Source organism: Salvelinus fontinalis, chromosome 9 (genome assembly GCF_029448725.1).
Source record: "Salvelinus fontinalis isolate EN_2023a chromosome 9, ASM2944872v1, whole genome shotgun sequence".
Taxonomy (NCBI): Eukaryota; Metazoa; Chordata; class Actinopteri; order Salmoniformes; family Salmonidae; genus Salvelinus; species Salvelinus fontinalis.
Genome location: NC_074673.1, coordinates 12,461,754 through 12,484,008, shown reverse-complemented (window position 1 = coordinate 12,484,008; position 22,255 = coordinate 12,461,754). Strand labels below are relative to the sequence as shown.

Here is a 22,255-nt window from a genome sequence, read left to right as displayed (position 1 = left end):
AAATGGATCACTGGAGCTCAGTGTTTGTAAAGGATACGACAAGAGCCTATCAGAAAGGGTAGTAGAGGCTAATTGGCCACACTTCCAAAGTCAGGAGTGACCACCAGTCTTTTCCAGTAGTGTCAGTGAAGAGTGTAGAAACAAGGGTGGGATATTATGTCACTCTATAAAAAACATATCCAGGAGATCTGGTAAATAGTGTGATAATTGTTTGTCAGTAAAGTCAAAAGTCCCCTGTTCTCACTTTCCTGATATTCATAAATCTAAAGAGAACTTATATGATAATCTGATCCTCCATAGTGATTCCTTCATAGAGGGTGATATCAACCACCTCTAAGTAGTCGCTAAGTAGCAATGTAATTAGTCAAGCTAGCAGGCCCCCAACCCCAGCACTTCTGCCACACACTCTGTTAAGGTTTCCAAGCACAACCGGTAGAGTACGGTTTCTCTCCAGTCCCTCATGCTGAACTATCACATTACCCAATGAATATTTCATCCATTCCACCAGTGATAGGATCCTTCACCTCCCAGAGACCAGTGGAGTAAACACAACACTAGACAAGGACTTCATTCCTGAAGTAAGGAGAGTATCTCTTGGTGGGATTTGGCAGTTGGTGAGTTCCATCCATACTCAAAGCCTAGTATACCAAACTTGTAAGGTTGAATCGGACCACATCTCTGGATCTGGATTCAACATGTCTCTGAGAGCCACATCTCACAGCAACCTGCAGTCCCTCTCTTCACCAAAGCCTCTGGCGCTGGACAACGGGATATACAAGTCTTTCTCCCTGAGCAGCAGCAATATGAATGGGAAAGGGGGAGGTGGCGGGAGGATAGTGTTTGGGAAGGAGCAGGTGGAGGAGGTGAAGGGGTTCTCTAGGCCATGCAGGAGGCCTGTGCGGGCCGTCAGACCGGTTAGTGCCCACAGCGTTAACGTCAGCGGATCCTTCCTACAGATCAACCATCTGCAAGGAGAGCTGGTGAGGAAGAGAAAGGTGAGGTCTAGGAGGGAAAGGGGGATACCTTGTCAGCTCTAAAACTGAATGCATTCAACCGAAATGTGACTTCCGCATTTAACCCAACCCCTTATCGGCGCCCGAGAGCAGTTGTTGTTGGGGGTTAACTGCCTTGCTCAAGTGCAGAACGACAGATCTTTCCACCTTCCGTCTCAGAAATTCAAACCAGCGACCTTTTGGTTACCGGCCCAATGCTCTTAACCGCTAGGCTACCTGACGGCAGTGTGTGCATGCATGTGCATGTGCATGTGCGCACGTGTTGATTGTATGAAACCCAGAAATGTAGAAGTGAAAATGTGTCTGTCTTGTTTCCATGTTTATGTAAACCTCAGGAATGTGAAGACCTGAGGAAGGAAAATAAGTATCTATCCAATGAGATCCATATGGAGCGGATTACGATGCGGACAGAGAATGAACTCACCATGAGGAACCTGAGAAACCTTAACCAGGAGCTCCAGGCCCAGGTCAAAGAGGTACTGTCCCTCTTCGTCTCCCTCTCTCCAACACAGCAGAAAAGACAGGCACTATTTAACAGCGATGCAGTAGAAAACACGAGCTAATTCAACACATTGAGCAGTACTCCCAGTTCTCATAGGTCATTTGCCAGTGCCACTATAGCTTTTCAACTCCACTTGAAAATCATCCTTCTTAAACTGGTCTATTCCTGCATCGTCAAATTACAGCTGAGAACAGTAACATTCCTCCTCTGTGTGTAAAACCCATTCGCTCCGGCCTCCGCAGCTGAAGCACAAGGTGTACCTGGCCCAGCAGAGGGCGACGTTGTGCACCCGAGTGGCGGATGAGGCGACCGATGCGCGGGGCGAGGCAGAGAAGCACAGGGCACTTGCAGAGGCCCGGGCCCACAGCCTCAGGCAGGACAGAGAACTGACAGAGGCAGACAGGAGCCAACTGAGCGAGGACCTGCTGAAGCTAAAAAAACAGGTATCTAAACAAATGCACGAACACAGACAGACACACACGTCAGATGATAATGCTTATAGTATCAATTCTCTCAGTTTGCAACTAATTAGTCCTATAGTAGTGCAACAAGTAATAGTACACACTAACCGTTGGCTCAGTCAGGTTTGCCCTATGTAGAATACAAGAGACCCAGTAGCTTGTGATGATGTCTATACTGTCTCCAACAGCACCAAGACGCTCAGCTTCTTCTGGCACAAACGGAGAAGAACTATTTTGAGACAAGGCTGAAGCTAGACAGGATATCAGGAGAGAAACAGGCTCTGCTGGAAGAGAACAGATGTCTGGAGGGGAACAGGGATGCGCTGAGGCACAAACTCAGACAAGTGATGGATGAGAACACAAAAGTCAACGAAAAGTAAGGCTACAGAAAATGTGGCATCATGTAGTTCTTATGTTATATATTCTATGTATACGCAGTATAATGCATTCTGTAGGAGAATGACAACTCGATAAGACTGACACACGTCCCGCTGAGGCTGAGGATGTCCTAATATGGACACCATAACCGTACATGCCACGCCAGGCTTTAAGGCTCTCCTATAAAGTCATCGGATAGACCACACAGTTGGTGAATTAGACTATCCACTGTGATGTCTTCTCTGTCTGCAGGGAGGTGAGTTCGAGGCGCAGGGCGTTGGTAGCGGAGGAGCAGAGTGAGAAGGCCAGCCAGGCGAAGCAGGAAGCTAACCAGGAGAGGCGGCTGGTGGAGAAGGAGAGGCAGGAGCGCACGGCCGAGTGTTTCAACTGGAGGGAGAAACATCAGGCTCTGGCAGACATCTTCAAAGCCCAGGAGGACCTCAAGTCTCAGAGGCAGAGCAAAGCAGTGAGTCAGACCCCTTCTGCAGCACCAAATGTATCAGCAATAATCCTACTTTTGTCTTTCAGTGGGCTATAGTCTAATGATTATCTGGCATGTCAATCAGGTCCCATTACAATAACTGAGGTAGTTGAGATGTGATCAGACAGTAGCGCCATCTAGCTGTTGACCAGCTAGCTATTGGTTATTGTCAAGCCTAGGATAAATTCTTACTCACTAGTTGTTAATTTGATTTATGTTGACTGTTCTCTGCCCAGTGTCAAGCTACTATCAAAAGCTTTTTCCTCTGCGTGACGGAAAATGACCAGAGGGTGAAGATTCTGAAGAATCAAGATGGCACTCCCAGGAACTTCACAGTGAGAGTTTAACCATCATTGCACAGAACATCACTATAGGTCAAGTGAGGATGTTGGTGAAAACTGAAGGCTATTCTATACTCCTCCTTGCCCTGCTGCAATCATCTTCACTCTCTCCCTCTCTCAGGAAGGGGATCCAATCTTCATCTCCACACCAGAGCCTGAGGATGCTGACAGGAGCTCATCCAGGTAACCAAGGACAGGATGCCTTAAATAAAAATGGTTTTCTAGAATCCCAGTGGTTGTTTTTTTCCCAACCCTTGAATAGGTTGTTCCAAGTCAGGTTGCGCTTACATGAAATACAGTCAGAGGTACAGTACCAAACATGTTCACACTTGAGTGACTGCTTCCTTTTCCCAGGAGCATGTTCAGAGTATCTGCCCCGCGAGTGGGGAAGGACCTGGGTCCATCTCACTTTGGTGATCTGTCTCCCGGCATGGGAGGGGAGCACGAGGCCGGGCATCCACGGAGAAGCAGGAAAACGGTGGAATATTTCTGGATCCCAACAGATGAGGAATGACGGCATTACGCAGTGTTCACGGAGGAGTTACAACCCACTTCGAAATAGCCCGTCTTTGTTGATGCTTTTCTATTTACCAAGGGAAAAAGGGAATGTGTTGTTTAAATATGAAGAGTAGTCAACTTTCATGATGCAAAAGATGAAACTAAACTACAATTAAATCATGATCAGCACGGGAAAGTGAACACCATTTATAAAGACATGTGTAATAGTTTGAAATAAAAATAGTGCAAAGGACAAGTTTCAGTGCTCAAGTATTGGACTTTATTGACAGTTATGCAATAGGTGCACAATAGTCATTCCTTGAATACAACATGATCAAAATCTATTGCTTTCTAAATACACATGGCATGAGAGCACATTTGCTAATCTTGTTGGGCAAATTTAAAATTGTATTTCTCATGATTTCATTAAGACTTGAGTTACTGGTCTGTTGAGCATTTTTTCCTGTTCTACAAGGGGACGACCGAAGCAAGATTACTTTCTCTAACCTTTATTCACCAATAAAGACAGGATAACATTTATTTGGTTCCAAATTTCTGGTTTGCGAAACAAATCAAATATATCATTCTACTTTCATAAACTCAATATGCTGGGGAGAATATATTCCTGACCCCCAACTTTGACATAAATTGCAGGCAAAAGGGACCGGGAAACAACCTTGAGTTATCCAATTCAAGTTAAAAAGTGTGACTTTCTTACGTTCTTAAACACTAGTGAACCGCATAAGGGGAGCTCCATTGGAAGTCCAATCCAAGGTTGTATTGTGGAAGTAGACCAGGATATTCATTTCGAAGACTTCTGCATTTGCTTTCTAGTACAAGTCTCTCTAAAAAGGATCTTCTGTATCCCAGCACAAAACACAAAGCCCATCTAACTAAGAGGTAGAAACAGACAACTTTTGAAATGTTACGGCAGCACACCAATGATTAACTTACAGTTTATATGATTCCATGTTAACGGAGCCTTGCAGCCACTCAGGTATGACAGAAGGATGTGTGTGTATTAAGTCTACAGCTTTGCTTGAGAGGAATAGGTTCCCCATATACACAAAATGTAACATGTTCCTCATCAGTGAAAGGGCATTGAAGAGCACTTTGGTTTAAAAAAAATAATGGGAGAATGTATTTCAGATAAGCGTTGGTTGACCAAGCCCACAAAATCCATGGTTTTACTAAAGTTAACTCACTGTCTAGATTGGGCATCCTTTGGATGGCCTTTAGGGGAATTACTTGAAGGCTAAAACAGGTGTCAAATACAAGCCTTTTCTTCAAAGGGGATTAGAAATAATACCACGAGGAAATGCAATACTGCTGTCACAATGAGTAAATATGGCAAAACTAACTCCATTGTCACAGTAGGAGAAAAACTACATCTGTACTTTTGTAGGTTGAGTCAGTCCATAGGCTACATTCAACTCCTATTGCAGAAACAGGACCCAAAACAAATCAACCTTTAAGGTGAAATGGAAGGTACTATAAAAACAGAAGCTTCAGTAGCCTATCTAGACCACAGAGACAGACGGTTATCTACTATGCCCTGATAACATGCTTGGCTTTATATTGCAGGACATAAGCAGTCTCTGGCAGTGGTTATGTTCAGTAGTTTAATAATGGGGGGAGGTGATGGTGGTAACATATCTGTACTGAATGTTAAAGTATGTTTCTCTGCTCTATGGTGCCTGACGGTTCTGGTTGGTTTCTCAGTCGGCCTCTTCTTCAGACTCCTCTTCCTCAGCTGTTTCCAACCAGGTTAGCCACTGGTTGACCTAACAGGGAGAAGGTTATACAGGGTCATGTTAAGTTAGTGTAGCAAAATGTTAAGCAAAGGATAATGAAAATCTGTTACTGGACAAGTTCAGGTAGTAGGCTACCTCCCTGTTTCACACCATTTCAACATGCTTTCCACCAACTGAACGCAACCCTGTTGTGGTTGCTAGCATAACGACTTGATTTACTCGCAGAATTAAGGACTGGGTCCACATGGTTTAGTGTATTAGCTACCCATGGGTCAAATGTTAGATTTTCCCCAAAACAAGTACCTGGAATAAAGCTTTTCCTTTTCCAGGGAATTCTTGGGTAATATCTTCTTTCCATGCTAGGAAGGCTTCTTCTTCAATGATCTCCATGTCGTAGAAGTGGACATAGTAGCGCAGCAGCATGCCTGAAACACACAACATTATGACATCTCTACCACAGTATGCCGCAGCAGAGACATAGTTGCACTGAGGTCAAGACAGTAGAATATCCTACTTCCATGTCCAAAAACTAATAAAATCTTGATCACTGACAACTGAAGGAAAACAAACAAGTGAATGGGTTTCCACCACATTGACACCAAATTATTAATTTAAAAAATGGACAGCCTGGTCAGTGGCGTGGGCCAGTAAACCTACCTTTGGGGAAGTGGCTGGCGTTACAGTGCACTTGCAGGGCGTACAGGGCGGAGACCTGCAGCTGAGGCTGGTCATGTAGGAACTTTTGCATGACTGGTTTGAAGGACAGCAGCAGCTGCTTCTCCTGGTCAAGCTGTTCTTTGGAGGGCCCTGCCACCTGCTCTTCTCCACCACTGCCCTCCTCCTCCACCACCTCCTCCTCCTCCTCCACCACCTCCACACAACACAGCTCCCCTGAGATGTACTGCAGGAAACTGGGAGGAGGGGAAGAGCATGTTCAAATAGAAATTGTTACCATTTGTGTGTTTTCCACATTCCATACGTGTATGCGTGTCTTGCCCCACCCCAGGGTACATGAAAGTTCAAAAAATATATATCAATTGACTGCTTGAAAGGGCAATTCTATATTGTGACAAGTACAGTCCAGACTGTCATATTGGGCTCGAGCCTTGAATGAATACCTTTATTCAACCATAAGCAGTCTAAATACAGCCAAATTAAAAAGCAGTCTCCACCCTGGAGGTTCAGTACCTACCTGGTCATGAGGATGTTGACAAAACCCTTGTCGGTGTGGAGCTTGGGGGAGATGTTGTCTTTGATCCACTTGTAGATGGCCTGGGGAGAGGGGTCAGCCTTGATCTGCAGCAACAGGTCCTTCTCCAGCTTCAACAGGGGGAACAAGAAGCTCAGGCCCTTACCCTCCAGGATCTCCAGCATGCGGTCCTTGTTCTGGTCTATCTCTGGAAAACCACAACGGACAGACAGGTCAGATCAGCCATAGCATCACTGACATGGAAGATGAATGTGCTGCAGTCTAATGCTCACAAGATGTCATCACATGACAAATTAAACATCACAGTGAACTGAAAAACATTTCAGTCAATGAAGCACCTTTAGCGGGAGTATGTAGGAAGGAGGGTTGTCTACCTACCGGGTAGCATCTTCTGCATGTTGACCTTGCTCTGTTGAAAGAGGTCAGTGAGCCACTCCTTGTCCTTGAGTCTGGCAGTCTGCTGCAGGCAGAGCAGGAAGAGGGGGAAGTGGGTTCCGTTCTCCAGTGGTTGGGCCAGCTCCGCCACGCTCACAAGCTCAGATATAACGGCCCGTGCTGCAAACTGGGCCAGGTACGACTTGACCAGGGGAACGTCCACCTCGATCTTAGGACACTGGTCCAGCACGTTGAGGAAAGCCTAAGTAGTGATGGAGGGCGAGAGACCAATAAAGTTAGGCCAAAGACATTGGTGAGGAAAACAAAGCTTTATCAAGCACATCAACAGCATGACATTAATTTGACCCACGTCTGCCAAACTAAATCCTAGTGGTGTGTATTTTACATCACTGATCCCATTCCAAAATTAACATGGACAGACAGAATCAGACAATCATGTCCTATTGAATGTGCTGTAGCATTAGCTGTAACCCACTTGCTAACTGAAGACGCGTACCTGCATGAAGTTCTCCCCGGTGATGAGGCCCTCGGTACGCAGCGTGTGGATGAGGGTGCTGGCGTGCTCCTTGTCGTCGTCAGACCGGTCCAGCGACACCACGATGACCTTACCCAGCAACTCTGCCAGAAAATGCTTGGGAGCCTTCATTTCTCTGATGCCATTAACAGCTTCATCAATGTGCTTACCGTTCAGGTACTCTGTCACAACTGTCTCCTAAAGGGAAGGATTGAAAGTGAGCTTCGTTAGTGTTGCATCAGTGCCAATAGTAGGTCACAATAAAGCCTCACGAAACCAATGACATCTACATTTTAGAAAACAGTACCGTTGCATAAGGTTTAATCCTAAACTCAGCAAAAAAAAAAGAAAAGGCCCCTTTTCCGGACACTGTCTTTCAAATAAAATTTGTAAAAATCAAATTAACTTCATAGATCTTCATTGTAAAGGAGTTAAACACGGTTTCCCATGCTTGTTCAATGAACCATAAGCAATTTATGAACATGCACCTGTGGAACAATCTTTAAGACACCAGCAGCTTACAGACGGTAGGCAATTAAGGTCAGTTATGAAAACTTAGGACACTAAAGAGGCCTTTCTACTGACTGAAAAACACCAAAAGAAAGATGCCCAGGCTCCCTGCGTAAACGTGCCTTAGGCATGCTGCAATGTCCATACTGTGAAACGTTTAAGACAGCACTACAGGGAGACAGGACAGACAGCTGATCATCCTCGAGAGTGGCAGACCACGTGCAACACCTGCACAGGATCGGTACATCCGAACATCACACCTGCAGGACAGGTACAGGATGGCAACAACTGCCCGAGTTACACCAGGAACGCACAATCCCTCCATCAGTGTTCAGACTGTCCGCAATCAGCTGAGAGAGGCTGGACTGAGGGCTTGTAGGCCTGTTGTAAGTCAGGTCATCACTGGCAACAACGTCGCCTATGGGCACAAACCCACCGTCGCTGGACCAGACAAAAGACTGGCAAAAAGTGCTCTTCACTTACGAGTCGCGGTTTTGTCTCACCAGCGCTGACGGCCGGATTCGCGTTTATCATCGGAGGAATGAGCGTTACACCGTTACACTGGGGAGCGGGATCGATTTGGAGGTAGAGCCCGTCATAGTCTGGGGCGTTGTGTCACACCATCATCGAACTGCGCTTGTTGTCATTGCAGGCAATCTCAACGCTGTGCGTTACAGGGAAGACATCCTCCTCCCTCATGTGGTACCCTTCCTGCAGGCTCATCCTGACATGACCCTCCAGCATGACAATGCCACCGGCCATACTGCTCGCTATGTGCGTGATTTCCTGCAAGACAGGAATGTCAGTGTTCTGCCATGGCCAGCAAAGAGCCCGGATCTCAATCCCATTGAGCACGTCTGGAACCTGTTGGATCGGAGGGATAAGCCATTCCCCCCTGAAATGTCCAGGATCTTGCAGGTGCCTTGGTGGAAGAGTGGGGTAACATCTCACAGCATGAACTGGCAAATCTGGTACAGTCCATGAGGAGATGCACTGCAGTACTTCATGCAGCTGGTGGCCACACCAGATACTATTAATTTTGACACCCCTTTGTTCAGGGACACATTATTCCATTTCTGATAGTCACATGTCTGTGAAACTTGTTCAGTTTATATCTCAGTTGTTGAATCTTATGTTCATACAAATATTTACACGTTAAGTTTGCTGAAAATAAACGCAGTTGACGTTTATTTTTTGCTGAGTTTGTCAGTCACACAGGTACAAAATTGTTGCCTACCGTTATTTTTAGCAGCTCTTCCCTAGCCGGCGGCGGTTTCTTGCTGCTCTTCAGAGGTTTCTCCTGAATGGGAAGAGGGTTGCTTTTGAGGCCGAGCTGTGGAGACTGGGAGAGAAGAGGGAAGCCTAGGTCAACTACATTGGAACATCCAACAGGACAAGCACCCAAAACCCCAGTTGGAATCAGTAGGGGTCAATTCCTTTTCAATTCAAGAAAATTGAAATCAATGTTCAAATGAGGAATTTCAGTTTTTCTTCCTGATTTGAAATGAAATTACCCCAACAGTTTGAAATGCTGGGGTGTTAAAAAGGTGAGGAGGGTTTTTGCTGTGCTCGGTCTTACCTGTCCCATTGGAGGGGTGTTGGTGCTGGGGGGGATCATAGTGGGCATCTGGGGCTGCAATTTGGGAACCTGGTTCTTGTTGAGGAGGAAAGACTGAGCCGGTCTCAGGCTGATCTACAACACAGAAGGTCGATGTGAGGGGAAACAGTAGCAAAATGGTTAGCATGGCATCTTGGAAAGGGCGATATTCTGAGATGAGCATAATATCATGCCCTCATGTCTCACAGGCAATGGACCAGAAGAAACGATGTAGCGTAGGAGAGCAGGGAGTAGGACACAAGAGACAGTTTAATTCCGTTGTTTTATAATCTGCTTGCTTGAGTAGACTAAAAACACCATGGAACAAATGTCTTCCCTCCCAATAAAGATGTTTAGGGCTGGTTTCATGGACTAAATGTAATCTTAGACTACACTCCCTATGGAAATTCTACATGAAATGCTTTTTAATCCATGACTAGGCTTATTCTCAGTCTTAAACACTGCTGGTTTGCCTCTTGTGCTCTATAGTCAGAGGGGTTTTTCTTCTGACTAGGAATGTGGCCAGACTGGTGGTAGATTCCTGTACCTCATCTAGGTTCAGTTGTCCCTTCTTGCTGAAGCGTGGAGGCATGTCCTTGTTGGACTGGACCGGCTGGTTCTGGAAATGCAGATTCTGCACCTGGAAAACAGACCAGACAAAGAGCATCAATAGGTGGCACTAGCAAGAAGTGTAACAAGCAGGAAGGAGGGACAGCTCATCTCAGTTGTGTATACATGCCCTGAAAACAATGTTTCATATATGCTGAAAGGTGACTAAACCATCAATCTGGCCAACTCGCTCCTGTTCTTAAAAACATTAAAACGGCATTAAATCAAAGTAGCTGATCAGATCCAATGATTTACTGCTAGTTTAATAATCATCAAGGCTGCAAGATTACCTGGTTGGACTTGATGAAGGGCTTGTTGGCACCCATTTCGAACTGAGACTGTGGTTGGGGGGCGGTGTTGTGGCTGTTGTGTCCATTGCCGTTGTAGAGCGGATTGGAGCGATGACGTCCCATAGTGGGAGAGAACCGGTCCTGAATGACCCCCGGGCCCGTCCCGATCCCACCGCCTGAGAGTGTAGGAAGTGACAAAATTACATCTGGCTGTCACAGTTTTAAAGTGCTGATAAGCATAAATGAGCCCCGCAAACACTGTCAGACAACTAGTGTTTAATGGAGGAAACCAGGGGCGCGTTCAGCAGGAGAACGTTTTGGAACACTCAGATTGGAATGGGTTATCTAGAACAGGGGTTCTCAAACTTTTTGGGCTTGGTGACCCCTTTTGTGGTCGCATATTCATCAGGGATCAACTCAATCAGAACACAACTCGAGTGAGAAAAATAGCATACAACTTTTACTACGTCATCAGCACTGCATGAAACATTTTAAAGCTAGACTAACCTAAGCCCACACGTACCTGGCATTTGCCCAAACATGTCAGCCAATCCCCCGAGAGTCTCCATTTTCATGCGGTTGGGCATGAAGGGGCCTTCCAAGAAGAAGTCCATCTTCATCCCCTGGGCCATGGTCGCTGGAATGAAAACACCCAAATCCTGTGGAGGGAGAATATAGACACATACCAATGAGCTGGGCTCAAAAAAGCCCAAAACACATCTTATTTGTTGGTTCTTGATGCTGTAGTAATATAGCCATGAGCATTCTCTGCCACTTACCACTCTTAGTAGAGGTTTGCTCAGTGCATCTAATGGAAGCATGCGACCATTCAGAAGACAGATTTTCTCTGGTGTATAATACATTGCAAGTTTCTTTTAAAAGAAAGACCCGGTGGGGTTGCCAGGAAGCATCAGTTACAAACAAGCCTAGGGCTGCTGTAGCAACTGTAGTTTGGCCTGAGACCACGGGTAGGGCATCACAGGTTCAAAGACAGTGCACCAAATAAATGCTACTTTGCCTTAAGATGTTTGTATACACAAACTTCCTCAATTTGTGTCCCCCCCTTCCCTGAGATTGAACAACAGACTCACAGTCCATAGTGTGGACAATACTGGAACTGACTCACTTTCACTGCCTCCTGGCGGATCTGGTTGTTGGTCTTTGGTCCGTTGTCGATGAATGCTTTGCGGGGGACCCAGTTGTTGTCCCGCAGCTCCACCGTGTCCTGCAGCAGGAAGCGGATCCTGGCAGGCAACTCCTTGTTGTTCATTAAGGATAGCATACGGCCAAAGTACTGGTCCATTAAAGACTGGGAAGATGAACAGTGGTGTTAGGGCACGGGCACATACACCCTCACAAATCGCATTGGGCCAAAGTACTGATTGATTTAAGACTGGGGGGACAGCTGTGTCATGACAGAGAGAAGACATACAGTTCAAGTGGGAAGTTTACATACACTTATGTTGGAGTCATTAAAACTCGTTTTCAACCACTCCACACATTTCTTGTTAACAAACTATAGTTTTGGCAAGTCGGTTATGACATCTACTTTGAGCATGACAAGTCATTTTCCCAACAACTTGTTTACAAACAGATTATTTCACTGTATCACAATTCCAATGGGTCAGAAGTTTACATACACGAAGTTGACTGTGCCTTTAAACAGCTTGGAAAATTACAGAAAATGTCATGGCTTCAGAAAATTCTGATCGGCTAATTGACATAATTTGAGTCAATTGGAGGTGTACCTGTGGATGTAAGGCCTACCATCAAACTCAGTGCCTCTTTGCTTGACATCATGGGGAAATCAAAATAAATCAGCCAAGACCTCAGAAAAAAAAATGTGTAGACTTCCACAAGTCTGGTTCATTCTTGGGAGCAATTTCCAAATGCCTGAAGATACCACGTTCATCTGTACAAACACCATGGGACCACGCAGCCATCATACTGCTCAGGAAGGAAACGCATTCTGTCTCCTAGAGATGAACGTACTTTGTTGCGAAAAGTGCAAATCAATCCCAGAACAACAGAAAAGGACCTTGTGAAGAGGCTGGAGGAAACGGGTGCAAAAGTATCTATATATACAGTAAAACGAGTCCTATATCGACATTACCTGAAAGGCCGCTCAGCAAGGAAGAAGCCACTGCTCCAAAACCGCCATAAAAAAGCCAGACAACAGTTTGCAACTGCACATGGGGACGAAGATAGTACATTTTGGAGAAATGTCCTCTGGTCTGATGAAACAAAAATAGAACTGTTTGGCCATAATGATCATCGTTGTGTTGTGAAGAAAAAGGGGGATGCTTGCAAGCCGAAGAACTCCATCTCAACCGTGAAGCACGGGGGTGGCAGCATCATGTTGTGGGGGTGCTTTACTGCACTTCACAAAATAGATGGCATCACGAGGCAGGAAAATTATGTGGATATATTAGACATCAGCCAGGACGTTAAAGCTTGGTCACAAATGGGTCTTCCAAATGGACAATCACCCCAAGCATACTTCCAAAGTTGTGGCAAAATGGCTTAAGGACAACAAAGTCAAGGTATTGGAGTGGTCATCACAAAACCCTGACCTCAATCCTCCAAAATTTGTGGGCAGAACTGAAAAAGCATGTGCAAGCAAGGAGGCCTATAAACCTGACTCAGTTACAACAGCTCTGTCAGGAGGAATGGGCCAAAATTCACCAAACTTGTTGTGGGAAGCTTGTGGAAGGCTACCTGAAACATTTGGCCCAAGTTAAACAATTTAAAGGCAATACTAATTGAGTGTGTAAACTTCTGACCCACTGGGAATGTGATGAAAGAAATAAAAGCAGAAATAAATAATGTTCTACTATTATTCTGATGTTTCACATTCTTAAATTAAAGTGGTGATCCTAATAGCCCTAACACAGGGCATTTTTACTAGGATTAAATGTCAGGAATTGTGAAAAACGGAGTTTAAATGTATTTGGCTAAGGTGTATGTAAACTTCCGACTTCAACTGTACATGACAGAGACATACTGCTTGGCTATGTGCCAAGTGGAGCAGCAGGGACCACAGCCAGACTGATAGGGGAAAAGAGAGCGTACCTTAGCTTTGTCATGGTCAAGTCTAGGGCCCACTGTTCTCATTATCTGACAGAGACACTCCACATCCTCCCCCATATCCTTGAGCTGGACTCTCTTCTTCTTTTCCAAAAGCTGGGGAGAGGAAGATGACGGTGTTATACAAGTGGCATATTAGGGACCCGTGCCAGTAAAACATGTAACTAAGATTGTCAAGCATAGCAGAAATCAAATGTATTCAAGGACAAAGTTGTATCAGAAGTTGTCAATCAGTGATAAAAAGGTCTGCAAAAAAAAAATCCAAAAGAACTAGAGTGAACGTACTGTTTTGATGCACTTATGAAGGATAGATTCATGGATGAGGTCGAGTTTGCCAAGTTCCGAGATGAATTTAATGTTTCCAAGCATCTTGATCTTGGCAATGGCACGCTGCTCCTCCTCCTCAGAAGTAAGAGGGTTGTCATGTTTGTCATAGACTAGGGGAAGAAAAAACTGAGTTAGTACAAGTACAATGGTGAGTCAATGGGTGGTCTGGTGGTTGGACATTTTCCAAAGGAGCCGTGTAGGGAAGTAGTAGTACTCACTTTCAACATTTCTGCTGCGGTTTTCAAATTCATCTTGAAGCTTGGAAATTAGAAGTCTTCTGAAGGTCTGCAAAATCAGGACAACATTTGAGATTGAACATCAGGACCAGTGACATTCTATACAGCCACTTGGACATTAGGAAAATAAATATTGCATTTTCTAGACGCTAATGCACAGCACAGTTTTAAGTTGATTAGAAGACAGAACCATGCAGAATAAAAGCTATCCAAATTTGATGCTTACAGTGCTCTGCTTTTGGGATGTTTGGATTTCGGATGAAGGGCCATCAAAGTTTGGTGCGTCCTCTGCCAAACGCAGACATAGCTGAGCATAGAGCGAGCTATACTTGGGCTCTTCTAGGGCTTTGTCTACAATCTGGACAGGAGGGAGGAGAGAAAAGGACATTTAAAAAAACAAGTATGAGTCACACATGGAGTATGCCAAGGAATTATGGAATAAATTTGCACAGAGCAGACAGTTAAGGGGAAACAGAGCCTTACTTACCAGCAAGATGATTGCTTTAAGGACGAGTTTTGTATCTACGCCCACGTTGAGTAGCTCAAGGCATAGCTTGTCAAACTTCTCAGGCGTGAGCTTGTTGAGTATGCTACAGTTGAGAAGAGCGGGGAAAGGAAAGAACAGGAAAATGTCAAGTCAGGGGTACATGCCTAATCAAGAGGGGTTGAGAAAGCAACAAGCTTTGCTTGTTAGCCAAAAAAAAGAGTTGCAGTTCTCTGCTGTAGTAAACATCACCTGATAGAGAAGCATGTGCTCATGTAGGCACCAAGCATGATAAAACCAAATCACACAACTGAGAACATCTTGTCAGTGAGGCGATTACACTTAAACCAATTGGTGGCCAAATTGCATTTCTTGACACAGACTTACCCCCTCACTTTCCTGAAGATTGCATCGTGTCGCTCTTTTTCATTGCTGGAGTTGGCATCTCGTCTAGTGCTTCGTGAAGGAACCCATTTCGGAGCGCTGTGCCCTGGGGGTTTCCCCAGGAACTCGCTGGAGTAAGAGAAAGGAGACTGTTAAGCTACGGCTCCAAGTGATCACACTGGCCACCAGTACATAAAGGTGACAGAAAACACAGAGGATGACGATGATGCTCTTTAATGATAAACAACTCCACTCAAACACATAGGCCTCTAGTTGACATACAAAAAAGTTTATAGGGCTCCTGAGTGGTGCAGCGGTCTACGGCACTACATCTCAATACTAGAGGCGTCACTACAGACACCCTGGTCCAAATCCAGGCTGTATCACAACCGACCGTGATTGGGAGTCCCACAATTGACCCAGCATCGTCCGGGTTTGGCCGGTATAGGCCGCCATTTCAAATAAGAATTTGTTCTTAAGTTAAATAAAAGGTATTTAAAAAATAAATAAAAAACGTTTTAAAGGCCTTCTAGCTAACCACTAGGCTAGCTGGGGTGACACCTAGCCTAGTGGTTAGAGCGTTGGACTAGTAACCAATAGGTTGCAAGATCGAATCCCCGAGCTGACAAGGTAAAAATCTGTCATTCTGCCCCTGAACAAGGCAGTTAACCCACTGTTCCTAGGCTGTCATTGAAAATAAGAATTTGTTCTTAACTGACTTGCCTAGTTAAATAAAGTTAAAATATTTTAAATAAAAACCGGGGGAAATGGCAGGGGCCAGAGTTTATTATTTGAGGACCCTAAGGGACAGTTTCTGGGGATCATGCCTGTGTGGGCCTGTGTGGTAGGCCTACCTGTTGCCGACAGTCTTGGGATTGTGCTGAGGTGCACCCCTAACACCTCCTCCTCCCGAAGAAGCACTGTTAGGATAAAAAGAGAACATTATTCATTATGCAAGACCATTGCACAGGAATTGTCAATGTTTCACTAATTGAAAAAGTTGCTAGCAGCTTCACACACCCATCTATATTCCAATAATGTCCTGTAAGTGGAAGCTAAAAAGTGCTTGCGATTTAAGCACCATACAGTTGGTTCCCCAAGATTTGTCAATACATTGTTACCCAGAGCCTTATATATATTAATTAAAAAACAAATATATATACACACACACACATACATACACACGGCTCCGTTGTCACCTATTCATTTAGGTCTTTAGCCTACTTCAAGCTTAAGTTACCACTGTTACTGTCAAGGAGAATCTGGAAACACATAGGCCTATGTCAGCCATAAAGATATGACAAATCACAATGGATTGACATAGGACCGTGTTATCATCACCATAGTAATATCACCACTGTGGATCGGAACACTTATTTACATTCAACATTTTGAGCATAAAGAGTAACCCACTTTTCCTTGATTTTGCTTTGTTGAAGCCATTCTTGTTGCATAATATCCACGGTCTTAATCTTCATGGAAAGCAAGTACATTAATTATCACATTAGGCAGATCACATTATTGGGATAACATAGCCTACCCCTGGATGGGTAAGCCAGTGAGGCCAAATAAACAAGTCATAACGATTCATTGCAATATTGACTGTGAAACAATGGTGGAAATAGGGAGAAATTCAGTCTTGCCATCCCTGGTTCCACCGTAAACCAAAAAGGGGCGTGGTGCAGATTTCAATATCAGTACATCCGAAATGGTAGTGGCGTTTTAGTGACCCTGAAATCTTTATGAATAAACATTGCTAATTACAATTGCCAACATACAGAGGACACAAAACATTTGTCACTGTCAATTGTTTGGGAGCAGGAGCTGGCTGGTACGACATTGTGCACATTCAGAGTAGGAATAATAATCTTATCACAGTCAGTGCTATACTATTTTATGTTATACAGTGTCAGTTTGACACATTTTTGAGTCATGGCTTTGAATGTAGTTTGACAGCATCCTGACCCTAAAGCCTTTGGATGACATCAATGTCAAGTGACATGTTTGGAAGATCTCTGTGGGGCAGAGACTATACTGTTGGATTGCTGTAATATCGTGTAATAGTTAAGAGCCAGGGACCTGCAAAAACATCTGCTAAAGATGTGTTCCTGACCAATAAAATTTGATTTGAGAGCAGTGGCTTACTGATCCATTGGGGTGGGTAGTTTCTGATCATCAACGGGCAGTACTCAATAATGTACTAGCCATGTACTTCCATACAGCTAAAGGGTGGGTTATGAGGAACAAATGCCACAGCACAGAGAGCAGATGCTGCTGATGAAACCCTATTGTGTGAGTAGCTATTTGGAAGTGTCCATTCATTTTCTAAAAAGGGATTCCTACCAAGGGAAGACCATACCTGAAACGAGAAGCACCCCCTTCTGCAATCACACTCTCCACTTTGGCGGCTTGACAACGATGAATCTTTAAAATAATAATAGGGAGGGGTGGCGAAAACGGTGCTGTAGGAGAGAAAGATATGCATCATACACTAACGTTAATATCATGAGTTGCATACTCTACCAAAAATTACAAGGGCTGTTCACTAATTAGCCTGCCGGTAAAGATGTCTTCGACGGCAGTCTTTGTCAAGCGCAACAAAGCAAAGGCTAGCTGGCTAATTAGCTAACGTTAGCTACGCCAGCACTCCCTGTCAAGGCAAGTTTCTCCAGTTACCGTTAAAACCTGCTACTTTTAGCAATTTTTTCAAGACAGACATTTGTTCATTGTGGAATAGTGAATGTGTACATCATCTTAGTAAAGTGAGATCAGAAATGTGTGATATTAGCTAACGTTAGATTGCGCTAGCACTAATCATAGAAAAAAAAAGTATGACTAGAACGGGCTTGGAACGTTGAATGGGGACGACGGTTCTATTTATTCTTATTTCTATGGCTCTACCGTTAACTAACTAGCATGCTAGCCCCCATGGCTTGAACGTAACTAGCTAGTTAGCTAGCTAAAAGGAAGTATAATGTTCTGTATAATGTGTTGAACTGTTGGTCATGTGTCAGTCAGTGTATAACAAATATGTTTGTAATGTTTCAACATTTGTCTATAATTAGCCGGTAACCGCATGGCAGCATTAAAACATGACCATGTTATTCCATCACGACGCCATTTTATGCAGTAATCAGCTGGCGAGGCTATCTAGCTAGCATAGGGTAGCCATTTTAGAAAAACTGGTGCAAATGGGTAAGGAAATTTGAATCTTACCTTTACTAAAAGAACTTCAGTGTTGTATTTTGGGTGGGCACAAAAGAAGAAATGTAAAAGAAAAAAAAAAAGGTAATTTGAAAGCGTGAGACAGCCAATGATATCATGTACGACAGAGTAGCTATCTGAACGTACACTTTTCCTTCGTGCTAGAGAAGACTAAAAGGTAGTCTATCTACGACGTCATTCATGAACTCGATCTGTAGGGGCCGAAATGTCACAATATGCATTGTTCACGCAATTCGTTGCTATGTCTCTTTTAGCGAATCACAACTAAAACATATTTTGAAGGCAGTGCCTACATTTACAATTACCCAATGAGAGTGGCTATTAGCTAAGGGTAGCCGCCCCTTGTAGTTGATTGACGTACATTTCACTCAGCCGCAGTGCAGGGAAAGGGATTTGACGTTTATGAAATATACAAGAAACAGCAGCAGTTCAAACCTTCCTAGGGGCAAGGATGAGTAAAATGCACACTGCAATTTTTTGTGCATGCTGAAGGTGGATAGGATACTCGTGAACGCACATTTCGAGTAGCAGAAGTGTTCGTTTAGTTTAGCCTAAAACTAGAAATGAGCCTAATTTGTAGAATAAGAAGTTGTCTGTATCCCTGTCAGCATCACTAGTGGAGGGTGGGGCCGAGAGGCTAGTTGACCTATCTCTGGCTCGGCTCCAAATGACAAATTCAACTGCTACTGTGATATATTATCAAAATGCATTGAAACCAATGTCTGGTAGGCCCACATCTATTCAGTGGAGCAGAAGAATATCATGGTGCTACCTAGTCACCTGTATTCTAGGATTGAGCACTTGAGCAGGGCTCTCCAACCCTGTTCCTGAAGAGTTATAATCCTGTAGGTTTTTGCCCCAACCCTAATCTAGAATCTAGCACACTTGATTCTAATAATTAGCTGGTTAATAAACTGAATCAGGTTAGTTACAACTGGTTGGAGTGAAAACCTACAGGAGGATTGGAGAGCAATGCACTAGAGTAAATTAGCCTACAAGACAACCATGAGCGCAAATTCCTTATAAAGCTATCATGTGTAGGAGGTGAAATCCATGTTTTTAGTTATTAATAATAATTCAGGTTTGGCGTTTGGATGTATGCGTTTGACTAGGGTATGATAGAAGCTATTGGTTTGTGTAACATGGGATATGTTGGAATTGGAAAAGCAGTACAGTAAGCAGAATGTTTGAGGATGGGTCTTGGCAGCAGGCCTACTACAGCAGTGGTTTTAGCCAATATCTCAGGTTGCATAAGTGCATGAAATTAATTCGGAGTATATGCAAATGTAGGCGGAGAGCATAGGTGTAGTAGAGTGAGTGGATCAGGAAATAGCAGGGGGCACCACTCAAAATGTACAGCAGCTCCTCATCAGTGGTGGAAAAGTACCCAAATGTCATATTTGAGTAAAAGTAAAGGTACCTTAATAGAAAATGACTCAAGTGAAAAACACCCAGTAAAATACTACTTGTCTAAAAGTATTAGGTTTAAAATATACTTAAATATCAAAAGTAAATGTAATTGAAAAATAAAAAGTATCAAAAGTAAAAGTATAAATCCTTTCAAATTCCTTACATTGAGCAAACCAGATGGCCTTATTTTTACGGATAGCCAGGGGCAAACTCCAACACTCAGACATAATTTACAAACTAAGATCAGAGGCAGTAGGGATGTTCTCTTGATAAGTGTGTGAATCGGATCATTTTTCTGTACTACTAAGCATTCAAAAGTACTTTTGGGTATCAGGGAAAATGTATGGGGTAAAAAGTACATTATTATCTTTAGGAATGTAGTAAAGTTAAAGTTGTTAAAATATGAATAGTAAAGCAAAGTACAAATACCCCCAAAAAACGAATTAAGTAGTACTTTAAAGTATTTTTACTTTACACCACTGCTCCTGAGGGATGAAAAGAGTTCACAAACTCTTACATGGAGTTGCTCTCTCTCTCTCTGTATGCGTATCATGCGTGCATACCCATAGCCAAGGAAAGTAGTTTTGCTGTGGGGGTATAATGTGGGGATGCAGATAATTTTTTTACATCCGTCTATTAATACAAGACTAGTAAAGCCCCAGTGTACTACTTTTGTGAAAACATTTTTTTTTCAGGGGGTGCTTCGACTCCCCTACTTGTGGCTTTTTACATCCATCTACTTGTACAGAGAGTATCTCCTCCCTCTGTCCTCCATTAGAACTCCAGCTCTGTCTGAAGCTCCCCTGAATCCCATTACCTTCTCCATCCCACCACTGACTTAAACCCTCAAGACAAAACAAGTGATTGTCTGTCGTACCCTTGACAGCGGTTCTCCCCCCCTTCCAGGTGTAGTCTCTCGCTCTCTCTCCAGGTGAAGTAGTTTCTATCTCTCTCTGTGAAGTAGTCTCTCTCTCTCCAGGTGAGGTAGTCTCCCTCTCTCTTTCTCGCTCGCTCTCTCTCCAGGTGAAGTAGCTCTTTCTCTCCAGGTGAAGTAGTCTCTCTCTCTCCAGGTGAAGTAGTCTCTCTCTCTCTCCAGGTGAAGTAGTCTCTCTCTCTCTCCAGGTGAAGTAGTCTCTTTCTCTCTCCAGGTGAAGTAGTCTCTTTCTCTCTCCAGGTGAAGTAGTTTCTTTCTCTCTCCAGGTGAAGTAGTTTCTTTCTCTCTCCAGGTGAAGTAGTCTCTCTCTCTCCAGGTGAAGTAGTTTCTCTCTCTCTGTGAAGTAGTCTCTCTCTCTCTCCAGGTGAGGTAGTCTCCCTCCCTCTCTTTCTCTCTCGCTCTCTTTCCAGGTGAAGTAGCTATTCCTCTCCAGGTGAAGTAGTTTCTATCTCTCTCTGTGAAGTAGTCTCTCTCTCTCCAGGTGAGGTAGTCTCCCTCTCTCTTTCTCGCTCGCTCTCTCTCCAGGTGAAGTAGCTCTTTCTCTCCAGGTGAAGTAGTCTCTCTCTCTCCAGGTGAAGTAGTCTCTCTCTCTCTCCAGGTGAAGTAGTCTCTCTCTCTCTCCAGGTGAAGTAGTCTCTCTCTCTCCCCAGGTGAAGTAGTCTCTCTCTCTCTCCCCAGGTGAAGTAGTCTCTCTCTCTCCCCAGGTGAAGTAGTCTCTCTCTCTCCTCAGGTGAAGTAGTCTCTTTCTCTCCCCCCAGGTGAAGTAGTCTCTCTCTCTCTCTCTCTCTCTCTCTCTCCAGGTGAAGTAGTCTCTCTCTCTCTCCCCAGGTGAAGTAGTCTCTCTCTCTCTCTCTCTCTCCCCAGGTGAAGTAGTCTCTCTCCCCAGGTGAAGTAGTCCCTCTCTCTCTCCCCAGGTGAAGTAGTCAATTCAATTCAATTTGCTTTATTGGCATGACGTAACAATGTACATATTGCCAAAGCTTATTTTGGACATTTACAATATGAAAAAAATGGGGGAAAAAGAGAATCAAAATTGTCAACGGGACAACAGTAACAACAATAACCAAGGTGAAAATAACCATACATTGAACAATAACCATAAGCTAACAGTAGAGTACATGTGCGGGTTGATTGGTCTGTTAGACACTGTCCCTCAACTTATGGCAGGCAGAAATGTAGTGCGCTGCCAACCCACAGCTCTCTGCGTCCTCCCCCAACAGGACGGGTAGCTTACTCTCATCAGAGAGGTCTTTGAAACCTTTAATAAGGGTTTCAAATTTGGGGAAATGACACTCTTTAATTGTTTTATATTTTTCACATTTTGTCAGGAAATGCAGCTCCGTCTCAGGTTCTGCTGTTGTGCAGTGGTTGCACAGCCTTCCTCTACAGGGAGCCAGGTTTTCCTGTGTCTACCCTTCTCAATGGCAAGGCTGTGCTCACTGAGCCTGTACTTTGTCAAGGTTTTTCTAAGGTTTTGACTGTGTTGTAACTTGGTTTATTCTGATTGATTAGATGTTCTGGTCCTGAGGCTTCTGGTACTGAGGTGTGTTAGTAGAACAGGTTTGTGAACTCAGCCCCAGGACCAGCTGGATGAGGGGACTCTTTTCTTTGCTC

General features: G+C 44.1%; 2 protein-coding genes across 2 annotated transcripts; one reads left to right on the top strand and one right to left on the bottom strand.

Annotated features, from left to right (window-relative positions):
• The first annotated feature begins 695 nt into the window (after positions 1-695).
• LOC129862951 (uncharacterized) lies at positions 696-4,845 on the top strand. The gene is made up of 8 exons (XM_055935054.1): positions 696-995; positions 1,349-1,489; positions 1,758-1,958; positions 2,165-2,352; positions 2,607-2,820; positions 3,072-3,170; positions 3,298-3,359; positions 3,531-4,845. The coding sequence occupies exons 1-8, from the start codon at positions 696-698 to the stop codon at positions 3,688-3,690; spliced, it is 1,365 nt and encodes a 454-aa protein (XP_055791029.1). The 3' UTR covers positions 3,691-4,845.
• Positions 3,932-18,522, bottom strand: LOC129862077 (eukaryotic translation initiation factor 4 gamma 2-like). Its single transcript, XM_055933425.1, has 22 exons — positions 18,289-18,522; positions 17,432-17,534; positions 16,486-16,544; positions 15,927-15,992; positions 15,076-15,201; positions 14,692-14,794; positions 14,431-14,562; positions 14,187-14,253; positions 13,927-14,078; positions 13,627-13,737; positions 11,681-11,863; positions 11,078-11,213; positions 10,555-10,730; positions 10,203-10,295; positions 9,638-9,751; positions 9,296-9,400; positions 7,531-7,746; positions 7,017-7,275; positions 6,621-6,825; positions 6,086-6,339; positions 5,732-5,853; positions 3,932-5,458 (listed from the first exon to the last, which is right to left on the bottom strand). Exons 3-22 carry the CDS (start codon positions 16,524-16,526, stop codon positions 5,393-5,395), a joined length of 2,727 nt encoding a protein of 908 aa, XP_055789400.1. The 5' UTR covers positions 16,527-16,544; positions 17,432-17,534; positions 18,289-18,522; the 3' UTR covers positions 3,932-5,392.
• Between the last annotated feature and the right edge of the window lie 3,733 nt (positions 18,523-22,255).

What these genes read in the sequence shown, in the direction of transcription:
- LOC129862951 (XM_055935054.1), top strand. Translation starts at nt 696, where the DNA reads ATGTCTCTGAGAGCCACATCTCACAGCAACCTGCAGTCCCTCTCTTCA. An exon ending in TGCTGAAGCTAAAAAAACAG is followed by an intron (nt 1,959 to 2,164) that starts GTATCTAAACAA and finishes TGTCTCCAACAG; the next exon opens with CACCAAGACGCTCAGCTTCT. An exon ending in GCTGACAGGAGCTCATCCAG is followed by an intron (nt 3,360 to 3,530) that starts GTAACCAAGGAC and finishes TCCTTTTCCCAG; the next exon opens with GAGCATGTTCAGAGTATCTG.
- LOC129862077 (XM_055933425.1), bottom strand. Translation starts at nt 16,526, where the DNA reads ATGCAACAAGAATGGCTTCAACAAAGCAAAATCAAGGAAAA. An exon ending in CATGTTTGGGCAAATGCCAG is followed by an intron (nt 10,731 to 11,077) that starts GTACGTGTGGGC and finishes CTACACTCTCAG; the next exon opens with GCGGTGGGATCGGGACGGGC. An exon ending in AAGGAAAAGCTTTATTCCAG is followed by an intron (nt 5,459 to 5,731) that starts GTACTTGTTTTG and finishes TCTCCCTGTTAG; the next exon opens with GTCAACCAGTGGCTAACCTG.